Here is a 21,145-nt window from a genome sequence, read left to right as displayed (position 1 = left end):
GAGGTCACTGTCCAAGGAGTACCCATACATGCAAACCCCATGAATTTGACCCATCCTGCCAACTTTTGCCCATGCCATGTAACAGTCAAACTATGCTTGTACTACTTTGCCTCCATATTTTGATGGAAATATGATTCTGAATATGAATATGTATAACTTGAATATACTTTATGCAAAATAGGTAAAGTAACCTATCATTCAAGAGTCTGTGATCCCCTGAATATATATATTCTCTTTGTGTGTATGCATCATTCTTGTATATGTGAGGTTAGATATATGAAGTGTAAACCTACTTATTAAAATAGAATCTATAGTGAGAGTCATTAATGGTGCTTAAGAGGCTTAAGGGTGTTCAGAACAACAATCTGTGAATGGTTTTGTTTTTCCACTAAGCCCAAACTATGGCTGACTCCGCAAAGACATTTGACCATGCCACTTGTTGCTGGAATCCATCGTGATTATGTTTTTTTGAGATGGGGATGTGGAGAGCTAAACAAAGAGTTCACAGCCGGTGGAAATTCTATTTAAGGAGTAATAACAGAGAGGTAGCTGTGTTAGTCTGTATCTTAACAAAAAAGCAGTCATGTAGCACTTTAAAGACTAACAAAATAACTTATTAGGTGATGAACTTTCATGGGGCAGATCCACTTCTTCAGATCTAGAGACAGTACTATTTCCACTACAGCACTATCTCCAAATCTGAAGAAGTGGGTCTGCCCCACAAAAGGCTCACCATCTAAAAATAATTTTGTTAGTCTTTAAAGTACTACATGGCAGCTTTTTTGTTTTATTTAAGAAGTGGAACACAATCAATGATCATCTTCAACTGCCCTTTAAAATTGCCTTCCCACCATAAGAGGATACACATGAAGAAACCTGATAACAAAGAACTCTGGGGATAAGAAGCTATTAGGCCCAAGATGGAGAAAAGATCAGCTGCGTCTTGAAGGATTTTAAATGAAACAAGGGCCAGGGGAGTTACGATCTGTAGCAATTTCTCTTAGGCTATAGTTACATTACAGTTATCTGTTGACAGAATTCACTTTCAGAAGAGACTTCCCAATAAAATTTCTATCCACAGAGTTCAGCCACACACAAATGCCCAGCTACTCTCTCAACAACACAGGTACCCGGAAGCACAGCAGACAGGGATGCCCATTGTTCTGGATGCCCTCTCTATTGAGATAAGGTCCCCCACAGCATCCACACAGCTTTTTGTTGACAGAATCTGTTGACAGCAGCATTTTACCCCAACTCTGTGCCTTTGCTGGGAGAGAAAAAAGCTTCTCTGTATGAAATATAATGAAATTTTTAATATTTTACATGTCATTGCAGTAAATAAGCAAGAGGATTATTTTGGATGGGTAATATGTCATTTACATATTGTTGTGACCATGCTTGAAACCACAGTAATCAGTCACGTAAATTACATGCACAATTTAATATTCATTTCCCCCATATTTCTTGAAAATATAGCTAATATATCAGTTTGATGTTACTTACAATAGTTGTTACTAGTTCATGGGCCACGCTGTGTCTTGCCACCCCATGGGTGTCCAGTGGGAAGTGGGACACATGAAGCCCTCTCTGTGCGTTCCTGGACAGTAAAGGACTATAACTGCAGTTGGATAGCACAGGTGGCTGAGCAGGAGATAGAGTCATTTCCCTTGCCCTTAAATAATAATCACTTCTGATTTATCCTTGTCTTAGACACACACTGGATTGTAAACTATTTGGAGACTGTGTTTTTATTCTATAAAATGTCATGCAAATATGACAAGTGACTTTGTGGAGACAGACTCCTGCATCCACATGGAGCAACACTGAAATAAATGGGATCTGCCCTTGTCAAGTCCTCCCAGAACAGGGACTTAAGAGAGTATTCACATTTTATCCTGCTAAACTGAAGCTAATAGATTATCAACAGAATATACTTGCACCCTCATGTTGGGTCCCACAACCCAATACCCTGTCACACTCATATTTCACTATCTATGGGCCAAAACAATATACCAAGTGACTCAGGTAATGTTTGTATTTAATAGCATATTTCCTCTCTCTAACTGATAGGAGTTGGCTGTGAGTTGTCCAATCCACTTCAGTATGTCAGTGCAAAATTTATTAAAACAAATTAAGATACCAAGAAATATAGTTTGCATGCTGTCTTTTATTCACTTTCCTGTCCTCTTTGATGTCTTCTTCTGTAGGCCTCTCCTCCACTTATTTTCCCTCTCTTTCCTCACCTTCCCCTAGCTTCCTCTGAATTTGTTGTTTGATTGTAAAGCACTCTCATGCTTTGTTTTCATTTTTTTTTAATTTTCAACACATTTGCATACTTAAAACCTCTTTGATGGTGGGTCCTCCAATGGGGTCCTGGTCATCACCATCCCTTCAGAGACATCCAGTCAGACAATATTAACCTCTGCATCTCCCAACATTAGCAAGAGGCCTCCAGTAAGTGCCAGGCATGTCACACACCCCAGGGGTGGGGGTCCTGCCATGGCTGGGAATGGACCAGACACTTGGATGATGGTGCAGCCCTGAGGGGTATGCCACCAGCATGCAGGCATGGGGACACAACCACAGGTTGCAGTCAGCACCATCATCTGTGGTAGCACTGCAAGTCACAACCATGCAGGGGAGCCTACTGGGGCCACGACATACCCAGTGCACCCACTTCTCATGCAGGGACCCTTGTGTGCCCAGACTGCCTCCCTTTCCTGCTAGCTTATTCCCTGGGGAGGACAGGGGGCCCATACTGTTGATTCCCCTCTCCAACGGAGCACAGGGTCCATGGATGGCAGGGCCCACCATGAAGGGAACACATGCCACTGCTACCAGGATATCCCTCTCCCTCTGCCCTGGGGTGGGGACCACTGTCCACAGGGTCCAGGGCCAGGGCCAGGGCCATGGCTCTTGGGGCTGGACCATGGGGTTGATGGGACATCTCTCACCCCTTCCATCCACATCATCCAAGAGCCAGGAGAGGCCAAGCACCTTTCCTGGTTCTGTTGGGATGGCAAGTCTGGGAGCAGTGGTCATGGAGAGTGCTAGGGTACACCCACTACCAGTGCCTGGTCAGACCCATGGTCAGTGGTCACGGCACCACACAAGGGACGACGAGTCTGATGCCAGCACAGCTGCCCTTTGCCTCCAGAACCAGCTAGTGGAGCAGCAGCAATGGCTGGATAAGGTTGAGCAAGCCTGTTTGCAGAACATGTGGGATGAGCTGCTGGTGACCCTGCAGTCCATCAGCAGGGCCCTTGTGGGACTTATGGGCCAGCCTCCAGACCCAACCCGCCCAAGAACTTCCCTAGCCACTACTCTTACCTCCCCCCTGCTGCCTTCCAGCCAGACTTCATCATCCTACTACTGCCCAACCTCCCTTCTGGCACCTTAGGGGACTTGGCCTCTAGCTCCTAGGTATGGTGGGCCTTGCAGAGGTGGCTCTCCCAGCCCCGCAGCATCCCCTGTCCCACTAGCCAAGCCCAACCCCACTGACCCCATCCAACATCACTATCTTCTTGATCTCTTGGCCCTGTCCCAACCTCAATGGGGACCCCGGACCAGGGGTGGGTACGGGTGCCAAGGGTCATGGCCCCCAACCCCCATAGAGTTCTAAGACCCCCCCATCCCTTTGCCTGATCACCCCCTCCAAATCCAGGTGCCCTACCCTGTGTCCCAGTCCCCCAATGTATATAGTTACCCCAGTAAATAGTTCACATGTTGGGTTCCTTGTTGCTAAAGTTTGGGTTTATTTGATAACATTGTTTATTTTTTCAGCTCCCCTGTGTCCCTTGTTATTGGTGGGGCAGTGGGTGATATGGATGTGATGGAAGGTTTATGGGAGGGATGGGGCATGGCCTCTGCAGTTGCCTAAGGGAGGGTCTCTGGGGCCCATAGGTGACTCTCTCCTGGAGGGCCTTCCAGATCTGGGGCATGTCGTGGTGGGCCTGTTGGTCCAGAGCCACATCAGGCTGGTCCCACCCAGGGCTGGCCTCCGTCCTCCACCCTGTGGGGATGGTGTTGTTCCTGGCCCCCATAGGGTTGTGGAGAGCACAGCATGCTCCTACCACCTGGGGAATGTTGTCAACCTTGACACAAGGTACATGGGGAGGCTCCTGATCTGCATCCTCAAGCAGCTGATGGCACACTCAAGCTGCGTCTACACGTGCACGCTACTTCGAAGTAGCAGCACCAACTTCGAAATAGCGCCCGTCACGTCTACACGCGTCGGGCGCTATTTCGAAGTTAACTTCGACGTTAAGCGGCGAGACGTCGAAGTCGCTAACCTCATGAGGAGATAGGAATAGCGCCCTACTTCGACGTTCAACGTCGAAGTAGGGACCGTGTAGACGATCCGCGTCCCGCAACGTCGAAATTGCTGGGTTCTTCATGGCGGCCATCACCTGGGGGGTTGAGAGATGCTCTCTCTCCAGCCCCTGCGGGGCTCTATGGTCACCGTGGGCAGCAGCCTTTATCCCAGGGCTTCTGGCTGCTTCTGAGGCAGCTGGGGATCTATGCTGCAGGCACAGGGTCTGCAACCAGTTGTCAGTTCTGTGTATCTTGTGTTGTTTAGTGCAACTGTGTCTGGGAGGGGCCCTTTAAGGGAGCGGCTTGCTGTTGAGTCCGCCCTGTGACCCTGTCTGCAGCTGTGCCTGGCATCCCTATTTCGATGTGTGCTACTTTGACGTGTAGACGTTCCCTCGCTGCGCCTATTTCGATGTTGGGCTGAGCAACGTCGAAGTTGAACATCGAAGTTGCCGGCCCTGGAGGACGTGTAGACGTTATTCATCGAAATAGCCTATTTCGATGTTGGCTGCACGTGTAGACGTAGCCTCAATGTGATAGTATGCCTGGGTAAGACAGATTTCAAGTGGCTGCTGTATGGGGTCTGGGTGGTTTGTGCATAGCTGCAAGGGCCACAGCTGTGGGGATAGTCCACACCCCCCACCATGCACAAGAGTCTCGTGGTATCCCACTCACCCTCGAGCCCCCGGCTCCCTGGTGTGCTGCCCTTCAGTCAGTGGGCCTGTGTCGAGGGGCAGGGGGTCATAGTCTCCCTAGATTATGCTTCCCTGCCCTAACATCAGGGATGGTGACCTGCCCACCCTGTCCTGGTTCCCCACAGAGTGGCCAGCTTTGAAGTTACGGTGGCTGGACACCTTGACAGGGCCAGGGCAAGGCACATGTGGGTGTGTCCTCGTGCTGGAAGGCAGGGACAGACCAGCTGTGGAGCAATGGGACTGTTTCCTTCTGCATGCAGCCACCATTCTGCAGCCACTGCACATCATGCTACCAGCCCAGAACCAACTGGTTCCACCAGTCAGAGCTGGGCAGGTAGGTCCAGAGGGTCCAGAGGGCCCAGGGGCAGGGTGTGCCATGGCCAGGACCATAATGGGTGGGGTCCCCAGGGCCAGGTCTCTGCCACCGAGTCCAGCCAGGATGAGCATGTGGGTTTGGGCTCCTGGACATCCATGGTTCTTGGCTGTGAGTTTCAGGGCCATAGACAGGCTCCGCTTGGCTGAGTGGAGCACAGCAGGGCTCAGCAGTGTGTGCAGGGAAGGGGTGTTTGGGAGGGGTCCTTGAAGGGAGTGCCTGGCTGGAGCTCCCAGAAGGGCTTGCCAGCTGTGCCACCCCATCCAAGGTGTTTCTGGCCCTGGTCTTTCAAAAGAGCGCATATGGCTGTGTGGACACTCTTTAGAAAGATCAGACGGCTCTTTTGATCCGCTTTTTATGTGAAGATGTTATCTTCTGGAAGAGAATCTTCTAGAATAGATCATCCAGAAGATCATCTTTCAGAAGACCACTGTAATGTAGATGAGGCCAAAATGAATTTTGAAACAGCCCTCAGCTATTTCAAAATAGAGTGTCTACACACAATAAAGCCTATTTCAAAATAGAGCCACTGAACTCACTATGGCTTGTTTTGAAACAAGGTCTATTCCATGTCTACACAGTCCCTATTTTGAAATAGCTATTTTGAAATGGGCACTATTCCTTATGGAATGAGATTTACCTATTTCAAAATTACCCAACTGCTATTTCATAAATATTTCAAAATAGCGGATGTGTTGTGTAGACCCTAATGCTGTGTCTACACAAGCTCCCAACTTTGAAGGAAGCATGGTAAGTAGGCTATCAGGAGAATACTAATGAAGTGCTGCAGTGCATATGCAGCACTTCATTAAGCTAATTCACACCTGTGGCAACTTTGAAGTGGCAGTCTTCAAAGTGCTGTCTTGCATGTAGCTGCAGCTAACCGGCAGGTACTTCGAAGTGCTTGGGATACTTTGAAATCCCTTTACTCCTCAAAATTGCCTTACACGGAAATGGTAAGTCAAAACCAAAAGCAGAGATAATGGTGGGACTGGGGAGAGGGAAGTGAACCATTTACTACAAGAAGCATCAAGAAAGTCAGCTTTGATAATCAGGCTGATATAAATGGGATTTTTTTTTCCTGAGTGGAATTTGTCACACAAAAGCTACGTCTACACGTGTATGCTACATTGAAATAGTTTATCTCGATGTAGCAAAATCGAAATAAGCTATTTGGATGAATAGCGTCTACACGTCCTCCAGGGCTGGTGCCGTCAACGTTCAACATCGACGTTGGGCAGCACCACATCGAAGTAGGTGCTGCAGGGGAGCGTCTACACGCCAAAGCGGCCCACATCGAAATAAGGGTGCCAGGAACAGCTGCAGACAGGGTCACAGGGCGGACTAGCACTTCCCGGGCAACAGCTAGCCGCTCCCTTAAAGGGCCCCTCCCAGACACACTTGCACTAAACAGCACAAGCTCCACAGAGCCAACAACTGGTTGCAGACCCTGTGCATGCATCATGGATCCCCAGCTGCAGCAGCAGCAGCCAGAAGCCCTGGGCTAAGGGCTGCTGCACACAGTGACCATAGAGCCCCGCAGGGGCTGGAGAGAGCATCTCTCAACCTCTCAGCTGATGGCCACTATGGCGGACCCCGCTATTTCGATGTTGCGGGATGCGGATTGTCTACACGTGCCCTACTTCGACGTTCAACGTCGAAGTAGGGTGCTATTCCCATCTCCTGTTGGGGATAGTGACTTCGATGTCTCGCCGCCTTACGTCAATTTCAACTTCAAAATAGCGCTCACCATGTGTAGACATGGTGGGCGCTATTTTGAAGTTGGTGCGGCTACTTCGAAGTAGCCGGCATGTGTAGACGCAGCTAAACTCTGTTTAAATTCATGGGAGACTGATATTTTGATAGAACTTGTACAACTAAGAGAAAAAGAGTGGTTTGGGTTATTTTAAGACAGTAACAAGAGTGACTTGTAGTTGTTTCTTTCTGAGACACAGAAACATTCCCTTTAAGGACAACACCTTTTAATAATATTTGTAGATTTAGAAATGTCAATTGACTTCTTAGTTCTCAAAATGAAGCTATACATTGAAATGAAAGAACACACTTATGCATAGAAACTAGCAGTTAACCACACCAGTCAAATATTAAAATCACAAGGAATAGATAAAGAAGAGAAGGAATTTGAAGAAGTTACTCATCTGCTCACTGGTTTAGTTCTTTCATGTGTTTTCGCTGGGTGTATAATGAGGCTCTAAAGATGAATCCCCATTACACATGCTTAAGCTCTGCACTAAAATTATAATAAGCAGTGTTCTGGTGTCTGAATATGTTAGACACACTCTTCAAAAGTAGCATTCCTTTGGAATGCTGAATTTACTACCCTAGAGCAGAAAGTTCTTTCACATGTACTAAAAATCCACCTACAGAGACAACTTTCTAAAGAGACAGAAACGAACTGTCACAAAAATAATAACAAAAGGTACCTTTTCATGCTGTGTCCAGGCTTTCTGGAGCAATTACTTATATTTATCTCACAATAAACCAAGTAAACTCTACTTATACTCCTTGTTAAAAAGTAAATGGAATGATGGCTTTATTGATAATTTGCTGAGGCCCTATACTATTAAAAATGTTGCATCCAGCTGAGAAAATTTTAATGCAGCATCAGGGAGACAGAGGCTTCCTTTTGACCCACTCTTGTATCCAATGCCTCATTAGTACAAGAATTTCAACACAAGTAATGAATAGGGCATACAAAGAATGCATTCTACAAAATCTGACAGACTAACTGATGAGCTGAAGACCATATACAGCCCAAATTCTAATGGCATTAGCCCTATTTGGAATGAAGATGAGTTGCTTTTGCCAATCAATCATGGAGAAATTCTGAAAAGATGGGCTGAACGCTTCAATAAGACCACAAGTCAGCATCAGTGTTTGATTATCCTGAACAATTTCGAATTTAAGACCAGCTCTCAATTCAGCTGAAGATACCTGAAGTGTAGAAAGCTCAAAAGCAAATAACAAACAAGTGAGTCCAGATTGTATTCCCTGCACAGATATGAGGACCATGAGCTGCCTAGGAATCTCACAAACAGTAAAAGGAAGGAAGCTATGCCACAAGAACTTAAAATTGCCAACATTATTCACTTTTGCCAAAGGGCAGACGAGTGGTCTCTTTTTTTTCCCTCTTGCAAGTCATGCTAAATTAGCTAATTGATCACTGAGCAGAGAAGATTCTGCCTGAAAGCCAACGTGTTAGGTGTACTATTTTAGATGTATTCTTTGCACTTTGTCAAATTCATGAGAAACATTACAAGTTGTATCAAGATCTACATGTAGTTTTGTTGATCTTATTAAGACTTTTGATTCTCTAATATGAGATAGCTGGTGGACAGTCCTCCACAAGTTTAATTCCTTTGAAAATTTTGTCAACATTATTAAAACTTTTCATGCAAGAATATTATTTGTGTCCTTGGCCATGGCTGCTTCTCAGCTTTTCTTGTTGTTTTCAGTGCAGTAAAACAGGGCTGTGTTTTTGTACCAACTATAAGCATCATGTTCCGCAGCTGTTCTGATAGATGCAACCAGTGATATTGATCATGACATATACTATATCCTGACTCCACGTGCAAAGACAGAAGTTCTGAAGGCAACTGTTCATAAATTGGTGTTCCCTGATGAGTATGCTTCATTGGACCATATCCTAAAAGACATTCAGTTTCTCACTGATTGCTTTTTGAGTATGTTGAAAAATGTTTTCTTAACAATTAGCCTAAAGAAGAAAGACGTCATGATCTACCCTTCACCGGAAAGTACTGCAACTTCTGCAATTGTCCACTGATAATATATCATGCCTGGTCACTGCAAACTGTTGCTACTTTGTGTGTGTTGTTTCACAAAATTCAGTGATTGATGATCATACTGGACTGCACACTGGGGCAGCCAGCAATACTTTGGAAAACTTCAGCATTTTCTCTGGAATGAACAGAATACAGACTGTAAACAAAATTTCATATTTATCACACCATGATCATCACCATACTCCTCCATGACTGCAATACATGCACTATTTATCAGTTACACATAATATACATGGACCAATTCACCTACGTGATGTACTCAAATAATTGGAATTAAAAGGTGAGATTACCTTTCAAACCCTAATATCTTTGAGTGCTACAACATCACCAGCATTACAGCTTTTATAGTGATTATGCAGCTGAAAAGGCATTATCATGTGCTCTATTTGTCTGTCACCAGAATACTGAAAGCAGTCCTTTACAGAGAATTACAGATTGGAACTCATTTTGGGGGCAGATCAAGAAAACATTACAAAGACACTCTTGGGGCCAGCCATCAATCTTGCAGTGTTGACATGAGAACTTGGGAGCTCTTAGCCCATGACAAAATCTGATGTCAGTAGTGCTGTGTTTTCAGATTTCAAGAGCTCATGGACTGCTGCAATGAAAAAGAGATGTGTGAGACATAAAACTAAAAGCAGAGCATATTAATTTGCAGCTGTCTTCACCTGTGGCACTTGTGGATGGGACTGCAAGTCTGATATTAGTTTTTATTTTCATCTCAGGAATTGAAATAAATGACAGTAGTGCCTACTATACATAACCAAAAACACAACCTAGTTATTTTTAAAAAAAAAAACTGGTGCACTATGATCACAGTTTATAAGAACCTACATGGGGAACACAAATTTGAAAATGGACTATTTGGACTAATTAACAAAAGCAAAACAAATTCTCGTGAGTTGAAACTGAACCTAGATAAATTCAGACTAAAACCAGGTAATTGTTTTTAAAAGATGTTGCAAGTAACTACTACAACAATTACCAACACTTGTGGAGGATTGTCAGTTCTGGCAATTTTAAAATGAAATTGGACTTTTGTCTAAAATACATGCTCCATTTCAGCAATGTTTCTATTCAGGGAAGTGTGATAATACACCCCCTCTATTTCTGTATATGAATATGCATCACTTAAATATGCTTTATATAAAACAAGGCAAGTAACCCACTATTCAACAGCCTGTAATCCCCTGAAAATGCATGTTCCATTTGTGTGCATGTAGCATTCTTGCGTGTGATGTTGGAAATATGAAGTGTAAATCTACTCATTAATATGGATCTTCTAGTGAAAGCCATAAGTGTTATTTAAGGAACTAAAAGGTCTGATTCACAGGATAAAGATCAGTGAATGATGTGATTTTTTCCTATCAGCCCAAACTGTGATAGCCCTGTATACTTATTTTACTGACCAAACCTAGAAAAGCTGATATGTAAAACAGTCAAGAACTGTAATGAATAATTGTAGGTATTGCTTTTAATAATTGCTTTTAAAAGTAATATACCTGAATTGCATTTATTAAGATTTCAGGGAAAACAAGATATTCACCAAAGTTATGTACACTTCAGGGTAAAGCTGTCAGCTACTGAGCTGATGAGACTCATCCACAACATCTCGAAGTACAGAGAAATATCAAATATTGCTGGGCACAGAGAAAGCCAACAGCTCATACAACATTTGCAAGAATTGTAAGAAACCAGTTACTCTGTTGGTTTTTACAGATGACTAACCATTATCAGAAGATTTCCAAGTCTTTGTAATGTTTTTGAAAAGAATCTTCCAGTTCCTCTTTCAGGCTTTTGTATTTTATTGAAATGGCCAAGATTTAAGCTATTGTTATTCTGTAAACTGAAAATAAAAGCTGGATTTGTGGTGCAGATACTGCTTACTGTCTGTCAAAAACATATACTATTTCAGGACTAATCTAGCACAGACTAAATGACTTAGAAGTGTAAAACAGAACTGAATTTTGATTCATATGGCTGTATTATTATTATTTAAAAAGAAGGAAAGAGGAACAAAGGAGTCTGAGGAGATCCTAATTAAATTCACATCTGAACTAAGTTCATCCTGTTCTAAAACCAACATCCATTACTTGACATATGTAGGTGTTTTCATTATGTGCTTGTTCCTGGTGGACTGGCTTGTTTATTTATATGTGCTGAAAACATTGGGGCTGGACTTTCTAGTCAGCTAAAGGCACTGTGAGCTGGGTACGCAACACAAAGGCTATGCCTATGCTGTAGATGTAAGTGGAAATAATGTATGCAGTTTGTGCAATGCAAATTGTGCAAGGTATTTTGAGTTACCTTATTTAGAACTCAGTACAATCCAAATGGTACCAAACCTCAAAATAAGGGACTATTTTGAGGTTTCCACTAGCCGTCTCACGATAAGAGGTAGTTGAAACTGAATACCACAGTCAAAATAGCACTGCTATTTTGAGCATGGTGTTTAGCCCTGCAGTTGCTATTTCAGGAGACATTTGTATCCCAAGATAGCAACAATAGTGTAGCCATAGCCAAAGTAAAGAGAGAATGCAGGAGAAGAGTTTGTGCTCTTCATGGAATTTGATTAAAGTCAATGATTGAGGTAGAGTTTTCAAGCTAAGATTCTCAGAAAAGGGATTGCCATGCATGCTGTTTCCCCATCTCATTTCAGGATTGATGTGTATATGAAATAAAGCAACCTACACTTAGAATAAAAGCAGACTCCAGGTCAATGATTTATCTTCTACTGGAATGCTCACATACAAGCTTTGGGATGTCTCTTGCACTTGACAAAAGGCAAGAACAGGATATTTGTGTCAAAAGAGCAATCTAACCCAGTATCTTGCCTTCTAATAATGGCCATGCTTCAGATGCTTCATAGGCAATGAATGGAACAGGGCAATAACTGAGTGATCCATTCATCATTATTCATGCCTACCTTCTAAGAATCTGAGGCTCAGGGACGTCCAGAGCACACGGTTGCATTTCTGAGCATCTTGGCTAATAGCCAATGCTTTTCATTTTATTAAAAAAATAAAGAAAGAGGTGCTGGTACTCTGGGCCCCAGCTGGCTCCCATACGTGGGGATTCCAGGGTCTCCTGCCCCGCATTCAGGGTTCCCAAAGCTGTGGCTGCTGATGGGTCTTGGAGCTCTGAAGAAAGGTGCCAGTTCACCATACTGGCACAAAAAAAGCACTGCTAATAGACATTGGTGGATGTAGCCTCCATTAACTTACCTAATTATTTAACACAATTGTACTTTTGTACTCCACAGTATCCCCAAAAATGTTCCAAAAGCTGTGCGAAGAAGTATTTCCTATCATTTGTTTTAAACCTCTGGCCTGGTTCATGTTTTATGTCAAAGTTTAAATAACATTTCCTAATTCACTTTCTTGACGCTATTCAGGATTCTATTTACCTCTTCCTTATCCCACTTCTGTCATCTCTTTTCCATGCTTAACAGTTATGGGCCTTTCTCTCTCCTTATAAGGAAGCTAATCCATAACCTTGTTCATTTTGATTTTACTTCTATGTACCTTTTCAAGTCTACTTATTTATGTTTTAAATGGGACAACCGTAAGTGTATGATGTATTTAAAGTGTAGGCCTATCATGGATTTATATAGTGGCCTTATAATACCTACTGACTTATTTCTCTTAATCGGCTGTTAGCTTTTTTGACTGCCACTGGACTTTGAAAACATCTCCTTAGAGAAGTAACCACAATAACTGCAAGGTCTCTTTCTTGAGTGGAAACAGCTAATTTCGATCTCCATAATGGTGTACGTATAGCTGGAACTGTTTTTGCCAAAGTGCATTACTTTGCATTTATCAACACTTAGTTTCATCTCCCATTTTGTTGCGCGGGCACCCTGTTTTTTGAGATCACTTTACAACTTTTTGCAATCCAGTTCTGGATTTAAGTATCTTAAGCAATTTTGAATCATCTGCAAATTTTGCCACCTCATTTTTTACCTTTACACATAGAAACCACATTACACATATAACATGACTAATACAAACCCTCTGAAGACAGGAAATTAAAAAAATAAATTAAATAGCCTACCGGTACATATCTTCTACTCCTTCACCAATGGACACTCACCATATTTCTCTGCCATACACCATGAAATATATATGGCAACCTTAACTTTCCCTCTCTTCCATGTAATTGCAGCCCCCCGCCCCTTCTTAGATTATTATCCCAACAGCAGTACTTGTTGATGTTGTTGGTTGTGCTGAGAGATGGGATTTTTGGCAATGGAGTATATGACAAAGTTTAGCTACAGGTGGTGATCCTTACTAGAGCAGAGTTAGAACTCTAGCACATAGCACGGGGTGTACTGTAGTTCCAGTAATGGTAAGGTGTGCGTTTGTAGCTGAAGAAGAAAAATGATGCGCTGTTAGACAGTGTAACTTATTTTCTTTTTCTTTTTCTTTTTCTTTTTCTTTTTCTTTTTTTACATCTGAGTTTGTATAAACTCTAACTGCTTCCAAACAACTTTTTCATGTATTAATTCCCTTGGATTTTCTTCCCAATGTTAAGTATGAAAGGGCTAGATAAGGGGAGAAGAACTTCAGGTAGTTGTAGTAAAGTGCAGCTATTAATGAAGAAGATTTTATCAGTCAGCAACTACACATAAAGCTGCCTTTTCAGGAGGATAAAATCTGATTCCACAGTGCAGCTGATGGAAGAAGATTTTGTCTGATAAATATGTTATAACTGATGGAGAATGAATGTATATAGATTTATGACATGAATAATGGTTAAAAATGATTGTGCATTCAAAACTGTCCTTAAATAAACCCCAAGCTACTAATTGCACCAAATCAACTAAGGATCTGTCACTCAACTATTTCTGACAACTTTTTAAGAGATCAGCCAACAACTGTGAATAGCAAACCAATACTTCTCAGGTGTTATACTCTTTACACAGACTACAATGCTTAACGCTAAGGCTGCATCTACACTAGGCCATAGTGCTGGAAGCTTGATGAAAAGGAGGGCTCTTGAAAATGCAAATATATCCTCGTTTGAATATTCATGTTATTAATTTGAATATACACACAAACATACAGGCTGCTCTTGGCAGAAAACAAGCAGTGTAGACATGGTTCTGCCAGCAAAACCCCCTTGGTTGGCAGCCCCTTAACCCTGATTTTTCCAGGCATAAATGGCTGCCAGCAAAGGGGGTTTTTGCCAGCAGAACCACACCTACACTGCTTGTTTTCTGCTGGCAGCAGTCTCTGCTGGAAGGGTGATCTCACCTGACTATGCAAATTAGCAATGCAAATATGTAAATGAATGACCATTTGTATTTTTGAGAGCCCTCCTTTGCATCAAGCTGCCGGCAGTTCAGCTCAGTGTAAACGCACCCTAAGGCTGGGTCTACACAAGCCCCTTCCCTTTGAAAGGGTCATGTTAACGAGCGGGTTCAAAAGATGCTAATGAGGCGCTGCAATGAATATGCAGCGCCTCATTAGCATAATGGAGACTGCGGCGATTTGAAAGTGCGGCTTTTCAAATCACGCACCACCCGTGGAGACGGGACCTTCCGAAAGGACCCCCCCCACAGTTTTCGAAAGCCCTTCTTCCTATCTGGTGTTAGCAACTGTAACTCTGGGATGTTGAGAGAGCTGAGAAAAGGCAAGGTGCAACACCAGAACTAACTGCAAGGATATGGTCTATCCTGTGTTCTCAGTGACCTCCTGTTGGGTCCAGACAGCATGGAGAAGGAAGCTATTTGATTCAAATGCAGAAAGGAGATGAATGGAATTGGTGGTGTGGGGGAGAAGAATAGATTAAGCTAAGGAGCCTGAGGGAAGGAAACAAATCTAAACTCTGGGGTCTAGAGGAGTAAGAAAACTAGATGTTGGTTTGTTGGGGCAGACCATGAACTGGCTGGACAAAGAGACCGGCACAAGGAGCCAGCAGAGAGGGAGACTGGGAAAAGGACTGAGGAAAGGTGAGAGGAGGAAGGCTGAGTTTGAATGAAGAAACTGGGGAGGAAGACAGGATCCAATGAGGGTGGGCATCATAGGCAAGTGTGACTGGAGGCCAGTGGAGATGTTAAATCTGGACAAGGAGACTGAGGACAAAGGGGCTCTGTGCAATTGTTGGACAAGGAGAATAATGCAAGAAGGGAAACAGACTGAGAGCTGCGTGTGGGGTACAGAAAGGGAGACTAGGCAGGTCTAGGCATGGAGACTGGGATGGGAAGCCTGGGAAGTTGAGGCTGGAACTGGCTTGGTGAGAAGAATGTGAATGGAATGGAGGAATGAAAGGACTGACAAAGAAATGGTGGGAAAGAATAAGGTAGAAGAGGTAAAGTCTGGGGTGGGGGAATAGGCAAAAGAGTCTGTGCCCATGAATGCACACTGCCCTCCAGAATCTGGAACAGACAGAGACCAGAACGGTGATTCTCACCAGGCCTCTTCTGACAGCAAATATCCATGCAGCCCACTAGCAAAGTGTGTCTCATCCATATCAAGTGCTGGTCCACACAGATTGACACCCTTAGCCCACGTTGCAGAGGTCTGTGTGGTAGATATAAAGAGTTTAAGAAAATGCTGCTAATGACTGAATTGGCTGTCAGTGTGATGTCACATAATGAAATTTCAGGGGATTTTCGAGCAGTCAGACTCATTTTTTTTTTTTTTAAGAAAACTTAAGATACTACTTTGGCAACCTACCTCCTGGCATTTTCTAAGTGTTTGACTTTGCCACTCTAATAATGCCTTTTTAAGAATATTTGTGTGCATGAGTGCATACACACTAACACCCCTCCATACCACTATGTCATATGATCCTGCCTCTATTGACTTAAATGTAACAATTCGACACATAGCATTTTTATTTACATAAAATATTCTGCAGTGAATACCATTACAAAATATTCACTTGCAGTACTGCAGTATTGAGTCTGATACGATATTTGCTATATTTAGAACATCACTGGGTGAGCACAAGACAAACAGAAGTCTATGATTATTGCTGGCAAAACACCTAGGTTCACAGAGGAGACAGAAGAAAATAGGTTCTTCTGCGCGAGTAGTGGATATCATTACTACTTGTGTGTATGGTTAACCCCTATATTCTATCTCCTTTACAAGAGGACCAAAGGAAATGAGACAAATTAACGTTTACCACATTAAAGTTATGAATACACTTGCAGCCACATGTCTTTAGCAAATACATGGTAATCAGTAATCTTGTGCAAATTGGAGTAACTTCAGTAATATATACAGACAGGTGTTAATTTAGTATCACAATAAGCGCCTAGTTTTCAGTAATGTCTACTGTAAATAATGTACACTTTGAAATTATGAAGGGCTTATGTCTCTCCATATATAAAGTTGCAAAAAAGTGAAAGGTTTGAATTTTGAATGATCTCTAATCTCCCACAAACTAAAATTATCTTCAAAGTTCACAGTTAACTTCTTACCCACGATAGACCCTCATTATATAAGTTTGCTGGAGATCAAGGAAGGCATTTTATAACTTTAAAAAAAACAGTCTTTTTTTGTTTCTACATTTTTGTACTAACTTTTTGCCAGCAAATATAGAAAACCGTCCAAAATTTAATAATGTTTTCCCTCTGGGGTGCAAAACATGCTAGCTCATGTTAACTCACTTATACCTTATGTTTCAATAATAACACTTGGTAAGTGTAGCCACTCCTAAAAAAATAAGTAACAATGGCTCCTTAAACATCTTTGAAAATAAGGACATTTTTATTTAGGTTTCAAATCACTATTTTAGGTTTCTGCTCAGACCTCAGGTTCAAAAACTGTTTCCTTATCTTTACAAATCAAGCTGAGGAAATGTCTTGAAACATCTATGTTAAAGAGACATGGAATCCACAGGAAATTAAAATGTTCCAAAATCTTGTTGACTTGTCCATTTAGTATAAAGGGGGAAAAAAAAGAAAAAAGCAAGAATGACCAATGAATTTGATGTACAGTCAACACAGAAATAGTTACCTTCACAAAATGGGGGTGAGCCCTCAAACTGCAATTGTGCATTCAGCTTGCAGGTCAACATATCATTTCCAACCAGGGTGAAACCAGGATGACACTTGTATTTGGCAAAGTCTCCTAAAAAAGATCAAGACAGACACTTGTGTAATTATTCCTCAGTATCCCCTATATTATCTTTTGAAATTTGAAATATGAGATATCTATTTAAAATGTATGTAGTCATGATATAAAATAAAGTAGAAATGCAAAATATGAAAACACAAATAAGAATCTCCTGTTGCCTGTCAGGAAGGAGACGAGAATAACGGGAAGATTTCCATATCATATTATATTTTAAGGATGAAGTGAAGGCTTTGAGAATACCTTGGAAATGTACTCTGGAGGAGAATGAGATTTAGCAATAATTTAACTAGAGTTTAAGTGAAAGTTGCATAATGGCCAAGTGTGTTGCATGGGTTTTATAAGCAAACGAGATACAACTGTATCACCTATTTCAAAATCATCATCTTCTGTGAGTATGTCAGCTTGTGGAACGGCTGGAGGAGGCTGGCACTTCTTTAGCTGATAAGCTACAAAACAAAATTTAAATATTAGTGATCATTAGTTTAACAAAATTTATTATAAATGTATTTAAAGCCCTGACCCTACAACTGACTGTGCACAGAGTACTATGTGCCTTTTATATTATATTATATTATATTATATTATATTATATTATATTATATTGGGGTGTGTCAGGCGAAGCATTTCCAGCAGATATAGAGGAGTGATTATTCCCCTCTTTTCAGCACTGGCGAGGCCTCATCTGGAATATTGCATCTAGTTCTGGGCTCCCCAGAATAGAAAGGATGTGGATGCATTGGAGCGTGTCCAACGGAGGGCAACAAAAATGATTGGGGGCTGGAGCACACGACCTATGAGGAAAAACTGATGGATTTGGGCTTATTTAATCTGCAGAAGAGAAGAGAGAAGTGTGATTTGACAACAGTCTTCAACTTCCTGAAGGGGGGCTTGGAGAGAGGCTGTTCTCAATAGTGACAGATGGCAGAACAAGGAGCAATGGTCTGAAGTTACAGTGGGAGAGGTGTAGGCTGGATATTAGGAAAATCTACTTCACCAGGAGAGTGGTGAAGCACTGAAATGCTTTATCTGGAGAGGTGGTGGAATCTCCATCCTTAGAGGATTTTAAGTCCTGGCTTGACAAAGTCATGCCTGGGATGATCCTGTTTCAGGCAGGGGGCTGGACTAGGTGATCTACTAACTTCCCTTCCAGTCCTATGATTCTATGATTCTATGTGGAGTAACCTTAAAATCTGTGCACAGTCAAAACTGCAAGAGCTAAGTCTATCAGTGAAAATCTGATGATTAACCATCTTGTTATTTTGCATAATATTTGTATAACCATATGAAAAATGTCTGTTGGCAGTATAAATATAGGCATCTCACACCCATTAGTCAGTCCACTTCATTCCCATTTTAAAACAATTGAAACAAACCAGGATTGATTTTGACTCAATGACTATGTCTACACTAGAGTGCTACATCAAAGTAGCGTATTTCGAAGTAGCGATATTGAAATACGTTACTTGGACATGTAGTGTCTACACAGCCTCCGGGCCCGGCACCACTGACATTCAGCGTTGAAGTAGTGATGAGCTACACCAAAAAGGGTGCAGAAAGGGAGCATCCACAGACAGAAGTGGCCTCTTTTGAAACAAGTGTGTGCAGAGTCCCTGTGGACGGCCCTTTCATGTGGTCCACCCCCCTGCCCCTCCTCCTGGGGGCTGGGTGCAGTGCTGTCAGTGGATGCAGGTGCTGTTTGGCACTGACAGCCATGGCACCATCCCAGGTCCTGGCAGGCGAGGGTCTGCTGAGGGTGTGGGGGGATCCTGGTCACATATGCTGCCCCTCCCCATGCCCTGGGGGTGTGTGCCCTGTGGGCTGAGTACCTGACAGTCCACTGCCATGGTCAGGGGAGGCCCATTGAGCCCATGCCCAGCTGGAGCTGCAGGAGGGGACGTGCATTACCAGCTCTCCCTCCTGTCTGGACCACTCGGATGGTGGGGCAGAAGGTCCTGGCCCTGGCCCTGGCCCTGGGGGTGCAGGGCTGGCCTCCACTCCTGTCTCCAGCTCCATGTCCTGCTGGCACTCCTTGGCCATGGTGTCAAGGATGGCCAGGGGAAGGAAGTGTCCCGGGGGCCCAGGATGGCCCTGAGCTCCCGGTAATAGGGGCAAGCTGAAGGGGGGCCCCAGATCAGCTGGCTGAGTCCTGTGCCTGAGTGTAACCCTGCCGCAACTCCTTAACTTTACTCGACGTGGTCAGGAGTGTGGGGATGTTGACACCAGGCAGTCAGGACCTCAGCCAGCCATGCAAACGCTGCTGTATTCCACCACTTGCTCCCCATTACATAGAGCACCTCCTCCTTGCCCCAGAGCCCCAGCAGGTCACGGAGCTCGGACTCAGTCCAGGAAGGGCCCCACTTGCTGCCTTGCTGGCTGAAGGCCTGGGATCCTAGGGATGGCCCAGAGGGGGAGCCCTGGGGGTGCTTGGGGGCTGGCTGGCTGCCCTTATCTCTCTGAGGGTTGTGCAGGGGCACCTTGTGGCACGGCTGCTGCCTGCATGGTCTCAGCTTCCTGCTACAGGGTTTCTGGGTCTCTGAGGCTTTAAGAGCACCTGGGTGCAGAGCTCATAGAGCCCCACAGCAGCTGGAGGGCACATCTCCACCTAAAGGCTGATTGCCATCAGGGTGGATCCTGCTATTTTGAAATAGTGTGACATGGAACGTCTATACATGTCCTACTTCGACATTATGGCTATGTCTACACTAGCCCCAAACTTCGAAATGGGCATGTAAATTGCCATTTCGAAGTTTACTAATGAAGCACTGAAATACATATTCAGTGCCTCATTAGCATGCGGGCGGCCGTGGCACTTCGAAATTGACACGGCTCGCCGCCGCGCGGCTCATCCTGACGGGGCTCCTTTTCAAAAGGACCCTGCCTACTTCCAAGTCCCCTTATTCCCATCTGCTCACAGGAATAAGGGGACTTCGAAGTAGGCGGGGTCCTTTTGAAAAGGAGCCCCGTTGGGATGAGCCACGTGGCGGTAAGCAGCGTCAATTTCGAAGTGCCGCAGCCGCCCGCATGCTAATGAGGCGCTGAATATGTATTTCAGCACTTCATTAGTAAACTTCGAAATGGCCATTTGCATGGCCATTTTGAAGTTTGGGGCTAGTGTAGACACGGCCTATATGTCGAAGTAAGGCGCTATTCCCATCTTCTCATAGGAATAGCAACTTCAACATCTCTGCACCTAACTTCAATTTCCATTTTGAAGTAGCACGTGGCATGTGTAGATGCGGTGCACGCTATTTCGAAGTTGTGCTTGCTACTTCGAAGTAGCGCTCTAGTGTAGATGCACCCAATATTTGGTTTAACTTACCAAAAATGAACAGGAAAGCCAGATGACTACTAAGGCAATGCTACTATAAGGATATTTTAAAAATGTGAAATAGTTCCCATTTTCTTCTAAACTATCTTCTGTTAGCTCTTCAAATTTGTTAAAGATATGTAATCTCAGGAAACTTATCCTACTAGCCATAGTGTTCACTGCTGTGAACAGAGCCACTGGGAAAATAATCATTGCAATTACTAACATGTTTGTAGCACTAGACACCTAGGCTACATCTACCCTTGCATTCCTCTTTCAAAAGAGGAATGCGAATGAGGGAAATCAAAAATGCAAATGAGGCACTGATTTACATACCTGGTACTTCATTTGCATAAAACAGCAGTGTAGACAGGGCTCTATCGAAACCCCATCTTTCTACTTTGTTTCAGGAAGAAGGGTTCTTTCGACGACGGGATTTATTTTTGAAAAAGCCCCCCTCACACTGCTTTTTTTTTTGAAAGAATCTCTTCCAAAAATAGATTATGCAAATGAAACACAATATATGTAAATTATTGATTCGTTTG

At 43.4% G+C, this 21,145-nt stretch overlaps 1 protein-coding gene across 1 annotated transcript in view; it reads right to left on the bottom strand.

Moving 5' to 3' along the window:
• Positions 1-21,145, bottom strand: part of CSMD1 (CUB and Sushi multiple domains 1) — a 1,701,396-nt gene that overhangs the window by 174,231 nt on the left and 1,506,020 nt on the right. Inside the window, exons 45-46 of the mRNA XM_074989136.1 lie at positions 17,659-17,739; positions 17,174-17,287 (exon numbers count right to left, since the gene is read on the bottom strand). Of these exons, the coding sequence (XP_074845237.1) occupies positions 17,174-17,287; positions 17,659-17,739 (195 nt within the window). The remainder of the gene's footprint in view (positions 1-17,173; positions 17,288-17,658; positions 17,740-21,145) is intronic.

This window comes from Carettochelys insculpta, chromosome 3 (assembly GCF_033958435.1).
Source record: "Carettochelys insculpta isolate YL-2023 chromosome 3, ASM3395843v1, whole genome shotgun sequence".
Classification (NCBI taxonomy): domain Eukaryota; kingdom Metazoa; phylum Chordata; order Testudines; family Carettochelyidae; genus Carettochelys; species Carettochelys insculpta.
This window is presented reverse-complemented; position numbering and strand designations above follow the sequence as displayed.